The sequence below is a fragment of the Trachinotus anak genome, unplaced genomic scaffold (genome assembly GCF_046630095.1).
Source record: "Trachinotus anak isolate AG129_WGS33_773 ecotype Australia unplaced genomic scaffold, CSIRO_AGI_Tana_v1 ptg000010l, whole genome shotgun sequence".
Taxonomy (NCBI): domain Eukaryota; kingdom Metazoa; phylum Chordata; class Actinopteri; order Carangiformes; family Carangidae; genus Trachinotus; species Trachinotus anak.
Window position 1 is genome coordinate 26,471,632 of NW_027273861.1, and position 14,968 is coordinate 26,486,599.

The 14,968-nt window shown below is 42.2% G+C and overlaps 1 protein-coding gene across 8 annotated transcripts in view; it reads left to right on the plus strand.

The window, feature by feature from the left end:
- LOC139626199 (discs large homolog 1-like protein) overlaps window positions 1-14,968 on the plus strand; it is a 105,659-nt gene that overhangs the window by 70,873 nt on the left and 19,818 nt on the right. For 7 of the 8 annotated variants that reach the window (XM_071486471.1, XM_071486472.1, XM_071486473.1 and 4 more), the window contains 2 exons: window positions 316-418; window positions 13,118-13,232. In XM_071486471.1, coding sequence (XP_071342572.1) covers window positions 316-418; window positions 13,118-13,232 — 218 coding nt within the window. Of the gene's footprint in view, window positions 1-315; window positions 419-8,777; window positions 9,262-13,117; window positions 13,233-14,968 lie in introns of those variants that run through there. The other variant, XM_071486478.1, reaches the window with a different exon arrangement.

Genomic DNA, 14,968 nt, shown 5'->3' on the forward strand with positions numbered 1-14,968 from the left:
CCCACTATTGTGAAATATGGCTTTAATTTTGTTCTGATGAGACTCCAACAGGATTAAGTCCCCACACTGTAAAGGCACTGACAGTCCCTGCAGAATGACTGTGACTGTATTATGCATTCATGTAGGCATGGAAGCAATGATGCACAAAACAAGCCTTCACAAAGTGCACACATACTACACATGCGACCGGTCACCTGTGAGTCACTGACCCACTAACACGCACAGTGTTCTTAATGGCGTGCTCATCTCACTGTACATTTATTACTATTGATCCAGTATGGGTTTTTAATTTCCTGTGTCCACGTCTGTGTGTAGGTGAATGGTGTGGACCTGTCCAGTGCGACACACGAGCAGGCAGCTGCAGCTCTGAAGAATGCAGGGCAGACCGTTACCATAGTAGCACAGTACAGGCCAGAGGGTGAGTACTGCAGAGAAATACAGTATATTTCTGAACACAACAAGTCTGAGAAGGAATGGTATGATATGATATGCCAGATATACTTTGCTTTGCTAGGTGGAAAAGTTGGTGCATCGATAAAGAGAAAATGAGACAAATTGTTATTTCTAGTAATCAGTGTATTGCTGCCACCTACAGTACAATCTGTGGAAAAGCCCAAAGAAATTTTAAAAAGGTTGCAGCTGATAATAAAATGTGCTATTTGAAGGCAAAGAAAATAATAAAACCAATATGATTGGGAATTTTAGATGGGAAGCAGTAATGATATGCCAACACTACCAGCTTCTTTAAAGAGGTGTTGGTTCTATGTATGTACTACACAGTCCAGTTTTTAGAAAATCTTTCTTATATTAATTAATGGAAACACACATTCAGAGATTGACCATCTACCAAGACACGTTTAAACACATACTGTACGCTCATACACACATAAACATGACACAATGCGTGTCCTAGCCCCTAAAGCTAACCTTAACCATCTAATAACTAACCTAATGCCACAGTGCCTACATCTAATTCGGACCTTGACTCTTAAACCAAGTCTTAAACCAAGTCAGGGTCCTCATTCCCTACAACCAGGACAAACTGGTCCTCACAAAGGTAGACATACAACTACACACACACTGAGAGGCAGAGTGAGGTTTCCCAGCCAGCACCATCCTAGATGTTTGTCTACTGGGAGTGACTGAGAAGGCCGTAACCTAGGAAACCAGGTTATAAGTGCTGATTGGCTCAGCTAATGGGATGCTCTCACGGTGTGGGACCTGTGTATAGCAGAGACAGACAAACACATACACCAAACCTCACACATCAGGTCCCCTGATCTCAGATTTGCTTCAGAAAGGTGTCTGCTGGAAGAGGTGGTGTGTGTGAGTCTTTCTGGTATCATCATGTATTATTCAGTCAGAGAGGTTGTCTAGAGCAGTGTTGTTGGAGGCATTGCGGCTAGCAGCATTATACACTGGCTCTTTCAGTAAGAAACTCAAAAAATTTATTTGTAGCCCTTTAAAATAATTATTCTTATATGTACCTAAATTTAATTAATTAATTTTGCTCTGGGTTATGGAAGATTTAAAATGCTCAAATTAAAGCAAATCAAACAGACAAATAAAGTGTAATACAATACACATTACAACTGAAAAAGTGTATTGTATTTCAGTGTTGTCCATCCACTGATGTATAGAGACAAACAACCATTCAGACTCACATTCACACCACTTCAGTGTCCAGCAGCTCAAACATATTAACGCTGTACTGTATACTGTCATCAGTTATAATGAGGGGATGCAACGGAGCTTCGCAAATGTTTTGAAATGGAAATGCATTGTGCAAATGCATTTCTGTATATGTGTGTATGAGATATATATACTTTTCATTTATCTGTTGCAAGGGTGAAAACACTAAAAGCATTATAGAACATGCAGTAATCCCACCAGTATCCAAGAATTATTTAGTTTTTATGTGTAATTGAGAGGTGGAGAGGGGGGTCAGACTGCTGAGATTGCAAAGGTCAATTAGCAAACACTTGTGTATGAAAGCGTTCTGGTTTTATGTGTAATGGCCTTGATATTAAAAAGGTTTTGGATGCATGAAAAAGACAGTTGGCACTTGAGTGTACAGTCTATATCAGAGCAGGCAGCTGAAACAATGCACTAGTGGAGAGTGGAAAATACTTATGCAGAACTGAGCAGGGCTGGAACAGCTGGAGGAGCCAGAATGTCACCTAGAAATTATGCACAGTTGTTATGTGTGTGTTATATATGGAGGAAGATCTTCCCAGTCCAGATGCCCCATCTAATAGTGTGCAGGGCAAGTGGATGTTAGCCCAGCTCATATGGAAGAGAGAAAAATACATTAAGATGTGGAGGGCACTGTTAGAATATAATGAAGTCCCACAGCAGCTACAGTATGCAAATGTAATAAAATCTTATGGAGGTAGCATCAGGATATGATCCATACATCATGTTGAAAACCATGATGTATAGGTTATAAATTCTAAAAGGTCACACAAGCATGATGTATGGAGTATGAAATCTAATTTAAGAGAGAGAGTGTATTTAAATAAAGATCCTAAATGAAGTTTTTTCGTGTACATGATGGTGCAGAGGTTAAATCGATACTGCTAAAAGAAGGAAATACCAGGCTCAAGGTGCTCAGATCAAACGAGCGTGTTCAAGCTTTTTGCTTTTAAGAGTCAGTGCCATGTAAAAAACAAACAGCTTTCCACTTAAAAAAATATAAAGATGTATCTTGGGTAGCAGAAACTGGTAGACATGAAGTTCCTTCTGCAGTAATTGTCACATGAATCAAGTGTTTTTAAGCTATTTAAACACAGTTTTGAGTTCGGAGTCATTACAAAGGTTGAATAAGTTGTGTTATTCTTTGATCTTAGGTCAGATGTTACATACAGCAGTGTGCACACATCTGAATGACCTGACCTGTGCTTGTATTTGGTTACTGGTTTGGTGGAACCACCAGTAAGAACTCTGGTGCATCTCAAAGGAGTTTGCTTATGTCTGCTCTAAGTGCTGAGTAGGATCAGCACCGTGGACAGCTCCCTGAGCCCATAAAAATAATACATCAACAAAATCTTAAGAATAAAATACCCACCACCTGTAGCTTGAAACGTGGCTCTGAAAGTTTGCAGCCTGCTCCTTCTTGGACTCTGGCAGCTGAATTCATCTTGGATTCACAGCAGATACAACAGATTCCAATTGCAAAGCAAATAAAAGGCAAAAAAAGAAAAACCCAATATGTCAAAATGATGGAAACGCCCATGGGAACTTCTCAAGCCACTGCTGCAATATAAACCAGTTCTACTTCAGACAGAAACTAGAAAAAAAGTTGTCTGACAAGACATTTGTGTATATTTTTCAGGAATGTAATAGTGAGTTGTTTGTGGAAAGATGACGGGAAATGTTGTGGCTCTTGCTCATCCCCTCAATCCCCTAAGCCAGGAGGGCTCCCCATATTCAGATATTTCTATACTGCCACCTTTCAAGCCTACGCTTCAGTTATACACCAAATATTTTTTCTGGTATTCATATAAAAAGTCAAAACACTGTCCTTCTGAACCCTCTTGATACTCGAGTAAAAAGACTGAAGTGCTTCAAAGGTCTGTTGCTTTGGCTTGGTCCAGCTCTGTCTTGGCGTTGTATGTGTTGTTTTGGGATTCAAACAGTGACAACATACAGAAGATATCAGAAGTGGTCCAGCAGGCCTCAGTAAAAGCAGACTGTCCTGTAGCTTTAATGGTCTGCTCTATAATCAAGTCTCCAATTCTGCTTAAAGCATTTAATGATTTTTGTCACATTACCCACATTAGATAAGATCATGTGTGTGTGTCTGTGTCGTGACTCTTCTGCAGACCACATTAGTGACTGTTGGATGAGCTCTATATCAAACCTTCTGTCCATGCTGAGCTTTGGTCAGCACTATGAGCGCGTGCGTGTGTGTCCATCTGAGGTCTATGTCTGTCCCGTTCCCGTGGTTACAGCATGCAGTGACCAGCAGTGCTCCCTCTGTTTCATAAAAACACTTCCTGCCAACAAGAGAGGAACTCATGATGACCTCCACCAGGAGAGGAAAAGTGTCTCTCTCACTGTGTGTGTGTGTGCGTGTGTGTGTGTGTGTGCAGGTCCCCTCCTGTTATTTGTATTAAAAATGGTACCCGCTGTAGCCGAACACAGCACAGAACTGAACACCTCGTGATGTTTGTGTGTTAGCGCGTGTGTGTGTGTGTGTGTGTGTGCAGCGACACGATTGGTTCAAGCTGATGCAGCAGATATAGTTCTGTGTGTATTTGAAGTGCAGCAGATGGAGCATGTTTGTCTGTGAAATGTCTTCATGCTGCATTAGTAACGCAGGCATACCTCATCACGTTTCAGGTTATTTTGAGCCAGTTCAGTCTGTTTGACCTGTGGCTTCAAAAGGTGATTCATATACATATGGCCAGGAATGGCTGTTGGACTAGTTTGTTGGACTGTCTTTTTGTACAATTTTTGTAAGATGTTACTTGGTTGAGAAAAAAAAACTTAAAGTTTATTGTGGTGCATAAAGCAGATAATGAGCACATATGATTGAAAGATTCATTTCTTTTGCAACATAATCACAAGAGAATCATGAAAAAATACCTTGTCTTTGATATTATCTCCTTAACTTTAAGGTTGACGCTATAAATACTCAGTGCAGCTACGTGTTTTACACATTGTGATTAAGTGATGTGGTGATTCTGGTGATTATCATGCTCACAGTTTTAATGTTGTTACAGTAGAAAGTTTTAAAAAAGCCTCATGAGCACCACGTGTCTAATGAGGTAAATTTCCGTTCACTGAGAGAAAATCCCTTTTTATTTTTCAGCCTTCTCTACTGGCACACACAAACACGCACACACACACTCACTCTAAACCAACAATGGCAATAACACAATGTTTGTAGCATCACCCTCAAATACTATTGATAGTAGATGCATTTACATGCACTTTCTTCCATAGGAAGGTAATAAAACACATAACAGGACAAGGACATTTTGAAACAGTAAAGAGCGTGGGTGTAACATTGCACAGAATCAATGCAGCAGAACCAGAGATATTGTCTTTTTTATTACATACATTCTTCTTTCCTACATTACCCACAATGCAGCTTAACCACAGTTGGTCTGGCATGTTATGTTACAGTAGTTGTGGCTAATTTACTCACGAGCCACTACCCTCAGGCAGAGATGATGAGTGAGCTACAGAGGTCTGGAAGAACAGATTTTCTTTTTCATTTTCAGACTTTTAGTCTTCAGCCCCAACTGATGCTGACGCCAGAGACATCACTTTTATCAGGTTTTGCTCAGCTTCCTTCTGGAGCCAGAAGACTTAATGTAGCTTTTTTTACACACACAGTAATACTCCCCAAGACCTGTAAACAGACTTTGACGTGTAATATCAGTGGAGTTCCCCTTCAGAGCGAGACTATGCAACTTCTGTTGAACAGTCGCCACTGTGGCTACAGCGTCCACTTTCAGGATACGCATCAAATTTCCCTTAAATTCCCAGAATTCTCAAGGCAGTCTCTTTAAAGCCATCATGATCAGAGTAGAGAAGAAGTAGAAAAGAGCCAGAGAACCAGAAAACTGATGATGAAATGTCAGTTGCAGAGTAATATCTATGTGAAGTTATCAAACATTACCCACCATAAGCTCCTGGTCATAATAGAGCAAGTGAGGCTGTAGCAGAAAAATCACTGAACCTACTGAAACTGGCAAAGCTTTGTTTTTAGTTAGAAAATAGTTACAGAGACAACATAATACCATATAAAAATGAATAAAGCATACAGTATATAATACATACATATCGTATCAGGGGGACATTGAGAAATGTAAGAATAAAAGGTTTTGCTAAAACAAAATTAATATAAACTAACCATTTACCCTAAATGAATGTCAGTAAATTTGCCTTGTTGCTGCTTCACTTCAGTGTCCCAGTACAGAAAAATACCTGGACATGTCTCAGAAAACCAAAATCTTGCAGTACTGAACTTGAAGTGCAGTCTCCTCCGGTGCCATAAGTTTCCTGATGTGGGACTGGAAATGCCTGCAGGTTGACAGCAGTATTAGTCACTGGGATTACACACAACTGTCACTGTTACACACACACTGTACACACACGCACACACACTCACTTTGACATGACACACACAGAGGCGGTCTCTGTCAGCAGTAATACTGAGGTGATGCAGAGAGGATTATCTTCACTCCTGTTAGCCCGCTTATTACACTTTGTGTGTGAGTGTGTTTGTGTGTCGTGCATCAGTTGTTAAGTAGAAGATTAGCAGCTCCAGCTCACAGCTTTCACACACCAAGTTATGGGAATATCATCTCCTGAACACATACAGTAGACTGCTTCCTTTTCTTGTCCTGCTTTATTCTTCGTTCGTTCCTTTTTTTTCCCTTTTTTTTTCCTTCGTTTCCTTCTTAGCTTTCCTCTTGTGAGCCGCTCCCCCCACCCTCCTCTCTCTCCTCCCCAGTGTTACTGGTGTCTGTGGTAATGGTCTGACTCACCGCCCATAAAGTGTGATTTGGGGGATTTGAGGCATCTGCTTTGAGATCTGCAGTGTGTCACCACGTCACTGCTGAGGCTTTTACCAGCTGCCAGAGACGAAACACATTCTTCAGTTTGTACATTTAAACTTAAATTCACAACATTAACATTAGAATATTTCTCTCTTTTATTGCTGTAGTTTCCCTCCTCTTATCCCCTTTCCCTGCTTTCATGTCCTCTGCAATCTGATCAGTTAATCAATACCAATATAGGTTACTGTACTGTATTGTCTCAATTATAGATGAGCCTCTTCCAGCACAGGTTTTTTTTAGAGCCACAGCCTTACGTCAATTCTGTTACACTTATACAACAACTGATCAGGCACAGGAAAATATACTGTATGTGTACAAGTGTAAGAAGGAAATATCATGACAGGATTTTGATAACTTTCTACAGACACACTCTTAAAGGTTCTACATGCCCACAATCCGTTATTCTCAGGCAAACTTTGTGTAAACAGGAAGTAGAGGAAAGAGGAAAGGTTAAACTGAAAGGAAAATATTGGTGCAATGCCACAACCCTAAAGACGAGAACAGCCCATCTCCAGTGGTTTTCTGTTGGATAGCACTAAATCTGCACGAGGCAGGGTTCCCTGAGAGGAGAGGAGAGGAGAAGAGAGGAGAGGAGAGGAGAGGAGTGGACTGGAGAGGAGAGGAGAGGAGAGGAGAGGAGAGGAGAGGAGAGGAGAGGAGAGGAGAGGAGAGGAGAGGAGAGGAGAGGACAGGACAGGACAGGACAGGACAGGAGAGGAGAGGAGAGGAGAGGAGAGGAGAGGACAGGAGAGCAGAGGAGAGGAGAGGAGAGGAGTGGACTGGAGAGGAGAGGAGAGGAGAGGAGAGGAGAGGACAGGAGAGCAGAGGAGAGGAGAGGAGAGGAGTGGACTGGAGAGGAGAGGACAGGACAGGACAGGACAGGACAGGACAGGAGAGGAGAGGAGAGGAGAGGAGAGGAGAGGACAGGAGAGCAGAGGAGAGGAGAGGAGAGGAGAGGACAGGAGAGCAGAGGAGAGGAGAGGAGAGGAGTGGACTGGAGAGGAGAGGAGAGGAGAGGAGAGGAGAGGAGAGGACAGGAGAGCAGAGGAGAGGAGAGGAGAGGAGTGGACTGGAGAGGAGAGGAGAGGAGAGGACAGGACAGGACAGGACAGGACAGGAGAGGAGAGGAGAGGAGAGGAGATCAGAGGAGAGGAGAGGAGAGGAGAGGAGAGCAGAGGAGAGGAGGGGACAGGAGAGGAGAGGAGAGGAGAGGAGAGGAGAGGAGAGGAGGGGACAGGAGAGGAGAGGAGAGCAGAGCAGAGGAGAGCAGAGGAGAGGAGAGGAGGGGTAAATGAAGTAAAGAGGGGATACAAGCCCCAGAGCCCATTTGTCTCTGTCATCACCCCTCCCCCATCTCTTCCTCTCTGTTTCCTCTCCTCCTCTCTTCTCCCCCCTTTTCCATCTCTCTCTCTATTATATCTTGTTTTCTCCATCCATCTCTCTCTCTGTCTCTGCATCCCTCTCTCTCTTGCTGTTAATCTGATAATGCTGCATTGAGGTGATGTGTGTTGACAGAGGCAGTTAGATGCTGATCATGTGAAACTTCATATCTGGCTTCCAGGGAGTTTTGTGCCCAGAGAACCAGGAAGAGCTTGAAGTGTGTGTGTGTTTGATGGATTTGTGGAAGCTCATAACCTTTTGACTTTTACATGATAACAATGTTTTAAGTCATATTTTTTTCATATGTTTTTGAAGTAGTGCAGCTGCAGAGACAAAAACTGGAGCTGGAGAGAAGGAGGGACAGATGGAAACACAGTCAAATATTAATCCAGCAGAGCAGAAAGAGTTTAATTCCTTTATACTTATGAAGACAGATGCTACTGTCTTTTTATACAATGAATATTAAATCCATGTAAGAACCATGAATTGAGCTATTAATTAAGATTCACAAAAAAGATCAATATTAAATACTTTGTGTGTGTGTGTGTGTGTGTGTGTGTGTGTGTGTGTGTGTGTGTGTGTGTGTGTGCAGACCAATTCCCTGGGCCAAAGTAGGGCAGGAGAGCCTGGCATCGACTCAGCTTCCTGCATGAGTGACCTGAGGAAACAGTGTGTTGTGTCTGTTTGTGACTCTGTGTGTGTGTGTGTGTGTGTGACCGTGTGTGTGTGCGCGTGTGACTCCGCCCTACAGCAAGCTGCTGTCAAAGGGAGGGAGGAGCAAATGAACGCACCAGCGAACGGCAGATAGAGAAAGAGAGGAGTGTAGTAGAGAGAGTTAGCATCTGTTGTTTCTGTGGCAGCTCAGGAGCACTGGACTGATTTTTAAACACATGCACACACACACACACATATACATACACACGCACATACATTCACATTTTCTCTCTGTGCCACACACTGCTGCATACCTACACACACTTCTATTCACACACACACACACACACACACACACACACACACACACACACACACATTTACATCTCTCTGCTGTGGCTCTCTCACATGCTGAATCCAACGTGGAACTGACGTTAGGTTCTTCATCATCTCTCTCTCACACACACACACACACACACACACACCTGCGTTCGCACTCTTTCTCTCTCCGGGTGTTTCTTTTCCTTTCATTGATATCCCGGGACTTTAAGCTTCACACCACATTCTCACAGGCACACAGACACTGATCTGAGAGCCACCGTGCCGGCATCACATCGCGCGGAGGTCGAGGCTGCCCGTCTGCCAGCAGCATGTGAGTACAGCTGAGAGATGTGGGAGAGACAGACTCTAAGTGATTTACTTGTTAACATCCTGCCTCTGGTAACATCCTGGCATCAGTGTCTATAGGTGGCATTTTAACCCTTACCACTGTCTTTAGTTCTGGGTGTTTTTGGGGGAATGATGGTAAAGCTAATGGAGGCTTAATAAAAACAAACCTGATCTTGTGAGTCTGTGGGGCTCTAACACTGCGTTATGTCTCTAATGACCAGTGATGCTGCATTAACATGTTGATTCCTATGCTGTCTTTAGTCTAATGACTCTCACAGTGAAAGAGATTAACAGCGATGTGGAAACACGGGTGATTTAGTATCAACAGTCTCACTTTTTTCTGCTCCACTGACTGAAGTGAATTACTCTGATACTTCAGATGTGCTGCAGGATTTGTTTTTCAAGATAAAGCTAATGAAGATTACAGCTCTGACTTCACAGCAGTAGCTCTCAGCTTTGGTCTTAAAAGGGAAAATGATCAGAGCTGCAGCCCTGGCAGTGCAGGCTTTGTCTTTCTGTTCAGGATTCAGTAACACTAATATCTTAGCTGCAACACAGACTTTGCTTTATAGATCACAAAGCATCTCTGTGCAGCTCTTCAGTGTCTCTGAGTCTTTGTCTCCATTGTTTTAGCACTGTCTCTTTATTCTTTATCTCACTATATCGATGTGATTGGGCTGAAATACATCAAAGCTCTTATCACAGCCATCAATCTGTTTCCCATCATTTCTTTTCTCTCTCTCTTCTTGTCTCTGTTTGTCTTTCTCCCTCTCTCACCCTTAATCCCATAATGCTGTATGGAGGCGATGCATGTTGACAGGGACAGTTAGATGCTTATGATGTGAAAATTTGTACAGTATCTGGTAATTCTGATCACTCCGGTGAGTCCAGGGAATCCCACAGAAATAAAATTGTTAATCCATCAATTTATAAAGGATTAGAGCTAAGATTAAAAATGCTAGACTGAGGTCAGCAATGAAAATACTGAAGGTTAAAGCGAGTAATGAAAGTTTGAGTGAAAGGGCACCTGATTTTCATGTTATTATAGAAAGATTGGGGGCTGGTTTGGTTCTATGTAAAGTGTGGCGCTCTGATTTTGGCATGAATCAAACCTAGTTCATGTTTTCTGCACATCAGCGTTATGTTAGAGTAAATACCGGACACACGGAGGTGAATCTCCCTGACCTCCATCAATAAAATCTCTCATAGTCCTTTTTACAGAACATCACAAGCGCTCTAGAAAACAGAGCGACAGATCATGTTCATCTTAGTATTTCAGTGATTTCAGACTTGCGTGACTTTGTGCTGCTTTAGTACAGTTTAGTTGTTTGTGCCCTTGAGTGTCAGTGTGTTGGATTAATGAACGCTTTCGGGGAAATCAGAGCTGAGATCTGGGTGTTGTAGGCTGGTTTCTGACAGCGTTTAAAGGCTGATTGTGTTTGTCGAGAGGTAAACAGGGAGAGGAAAACAGACATGGGGAGAAAAAGAGGAAAAACTATCAGGAGATACTGCAGGTTCCAGCTCTGGGTGTGAGTGTGAGTGTGTGTGTGTGTGTGTGCGTGCATATGTGTGTGAGCGCTTGACCGTGTGTACCTCGAGTATGATTGAATTACTCAGGGTTAATTAGATTCTCTAGTCCACAGTAATGGTTCAGGGACACACGCGCACAAACACACACAGGGACACACAGACAGGGACATCCTTCAGAGGGGCTTTTTCAGGCTTATTGCCAGCGGCGTTGTCATCTGTGTGTTAGTTCAGAGGTTTCTGGGAAGCTGTGTGGTGTTAAGAAGACTAGGAGAGAGTCAGTGAGGATTTATTACAGCACACATCTGCTGTTACACGCAGCCACTCCGAATCAAAAACACCACATTTCACTGGCCTTTTGAGGCAGCGACCTGCTGGTTATTTTTACTTTTTCCGCTGGATGAAAACTATCATCCTAAAAGCCATGGCTGTGCATCAGAGAGCACATTATATCATTTGTTTTTCCACTTTGTGCATTTTCATAAATAATGTACATTTATAATTAAAGAGGCACAATGACATTTTTATGGCCACTAGAAAAAAATGGGTTAGAAACTAAAGTGTTTTTGCTGCGTGTAGCAAAGCACAGGGCTTCCATGCTGAGTGTTTGAGCAAATTATTGCTCTTTGCATTGATTGGTCAACTGGTTGCTCTCTCGCAATTTACTACTTGTCATTTAGCTGATATGTATGACACGGTTTTTCCCAGCAATTAAACTAAAAGCAGAGTTTGAAAATTCATTTGGTATTTCTGCACAGTATCAACACATAAATCTGTGGTTTTTTACAGGTTTAAGAAGAAAAATAGATTGACATGTTGAGGCTATAGTATCACAGTGCTTCGTTCGAGGGTAAAAATGTGACAGGAAACTAATTTGACCATTATTTGGCAAATCCTGTTTGTTTCCCTGATCTCTAAGTTGCTAAATTTAACTTTTAACTTTGTTTTCCATAGATCTGAAGCATATCAGCCAAACAGAAAAACATGAGCCCAACGACTCCTTAAAAGTGCTGCACCAGTGATGCTGTGTCACACCACTGCTGAGCTGCTCGAACGTCACTGTGTGAAATCAGTGTGCATGTATAATGTGACGCTCGTGCTCAGTGCATACTCGCCTATTTGCCACCTACAGCATCACATGTGAGCAGCTGAACTCAGATTTGTCTTAACATGTCTGGCTGCTACGTATGACAGCATTGACACAGGTTTACAGTGCTGCAGTATGTCAGTCCTTCTCACGCAAAGATAGACATTCATGTCATTGATTGTATGATAGACTTGTAAAGTGTAAAACTGTTTTATTAGTTGTTGGAAGGAACAAATGGTTGAATGTCATTGATAACCTGGTTCCAGACAAGTGAATCACCAACCCTGTCTCCTAGATACTGTACACTACTGTGCACAACTAAACTGCAACAGCTCATACGTTTTGTTGGAAATGTACACATCACATGGTTTTCAGGTTGTTATTTGATGCATTGCTTCTATTAAAATATAATAAGTATAAGTATAGCAGTTTTATGAATAATATCAGTAAAAAAAATCAGTATTTGAAATATTATTCTAGTAGAATGTGAGGTCTTTTTCAGTGGTGTAGTCTAGAGCTGTGTGTGATTGTGTAAGTAGGTGTGTGGTGACTGATGTTATTGACATAGATCAGATCTGATCTAACAGGAGTTAATATTCAGATCTAACAGACTGTTAAAGTACAGCTGTAGAGAATCTGCTGACAGCTCAGTGTGTGCGCATCTGCATGTCTGTCTGTGTGTGTCTGTGTGTGTGTGTGTGTGTGTGTGTGTGTGTGTGTGTGTGTGTGTGTGTGTGTGTGTGTGTGTGCACAAACTGAGAGTTGTGTGTTTGTAGCTGAGCAGTGTAATCCAGCACTGATAGGATCTTTTCTGCACTTGAACATGGAAAAGAAACTCGTGTGCTCATTGTACGACAGACATTTGTGGGAGATGTGGTTAACACAGTGAATAAACCTGCTCCAACCTTTAGGCTGTTTGTTCATGCAGCCGCTCTTGTCTTTGATCCATGCACAGTAATGTGGTTTCTGAACAAAGGTGATTGAAGCATAAAAATTACTGTCACTCAGCGGCTTCTAATGTGCAGCAACAGGTACCTTTAAAAGGAGCTTAAATTAGATTCTCTGTAAATATTTAAGTAGTAGATGAAAGGATTATTTTTGTAAGGACTTTGTAGGAAGATGGAAAATGATTAGACCTCTGCCAGTGCATTAAAGCTAAGCCTGCCATCTAAATTCTCCTGTGTCTAACTACGTTTGTCCTCTTTGTGTGTCTCTGTGTGTGTAGAGTACAGTCGTTTCGAGGCGAAGATCCATGACCTGAGGGAACAGATGATGACCAGCAGTGTCAGCTCCAGCTCCACGTCGCTCCGCTCCACACAGAAACGCACACTTTACGTCAGGTAACACACACACACACGCACACGCAGAGCAGACAAAGGTGACTGATTGTCCAGTGTCCTTCAATGTGACACAACTATTATAAGGTCTTATCTCAGCTGTCTACTCTTACATTTTGTGTGTGTGACACTGAAAGAGAGGTTATCACATCTGGAATCACAATTAGATTGTCCAGCAAATACTGTCTCACACTCGCATACAAACACGTCCTTCACCTGTCAAGTCTCTCTCTCTCTCTCTCTCTCTCTCTCTCTCTCTCTCTCTCTCTCTCTCTCTCTCTCTCTCTCTCTCTCTGTGTCCTTCTGTCTCTGTGTCATTCTTGCTCTCGCCTGTCCTGGCTGATCAGTCCTCTCGGAGTCACCCCTCCCTCCCCAGAGGCAGTATTTAAGATTCTTTCTTCACAAGAATCACAGTATTTGAAATATTGATTAAACACTAGGTCAGCAGGTCCAGATAAGTCACATTGGAGCTCTTGGGAGATCAATAATGTGAAAACAAAGCCAGGTGAAGCGGCTCTAACAGTAATAATGACTGAATCCACTGGATAGGCTTTAAGGAGACAAGGAAACATTTTTTTTTAGTTGCTAATGGAAATTATTTCAAAACAAGTTGTCTAAAAGCAAATATCAGCCATAGTCTCTATCAGTGATGTGGATTCAAAAGCGAACCGGATTTACCTTTTTCTAGTTGTATATTTCATTCTTAGATGCAAAAACACAATATTTTATCTTAAATGCTAACATTAGCTGCCAAAGAGAAAAACCTTCATCACTCTCTGTGAATACAGGCAGACAGTGGGAGTTATGTGAGCAGCTAAACCCTTAACAAACAATGGCCTGAACACAGACTGAGAGGAGGGTGTTTTATATCATTTGGGATGACATCCAGTTGAATCTTCACTGAACTCTGTACATCATTTTAAAACAAAGATGATTCTCTGTGTCTAAACCACATTAAGATCCCAGTTACTTCCTCAGTCACAGAAGTGCATACAAACCATGATTGATTGATAGGAAACTAAATAAGATTTTTTTTGTGAGTCACTTCACTGTATGCTTCACTGTCTCATGTGTTTTTATTTGTAAAAAAAAAAAAAAAAGCTTAGAAACTCAGAGAAAAGTTCAGTTGACAAGTATTATACATGAAAGGAACATGTGACCTGAACTGTGTGCAAGTTGGCTGGAAGGAAAAGGCTGCAACAGCAGCAGCAGCTGGGACATTCACCTTGAACTACACACACACACTCTCACATAGACTGACTCACAAAACAGAGTAGGGCCGAGGTCAGAGTCAGTACAGGGGGCCAGAGGCCAGAGGTTACATTCAGCCATCTGGGGATGAGAAGGGATTTTTCCCTCACCAGGTCTTTAGGTAGAATCAGGCCTTGGAGCACACAGGTCATTTAGAAGCAGGCCCTTAAAGCAATAGTTCATTGTTTGTCTTTAGTGTGGCTGAAAAACACTGATACCATCCAGCTGGTCATCCCCAGACAGCAGTTACCATGGCAACCAAGGTTGGAGTGCGGACCTTATGCACGAATGATAAGCTGAGCCTCCAGTTGAGGCAGTAAATAGCCATAACAAACAGTCAGTGTCTCATAGTGTCAGGGCGAGTAACTCTTCTCTAAGCAGGGCAGATAACGTGAATTGTGATTTAATGTTTAGGGTTAAGTGTCCAATAGAATCATACCACATGTGTGGAAGGTGTGGTTCCATGAAGAATAACTTTATTTGGACAT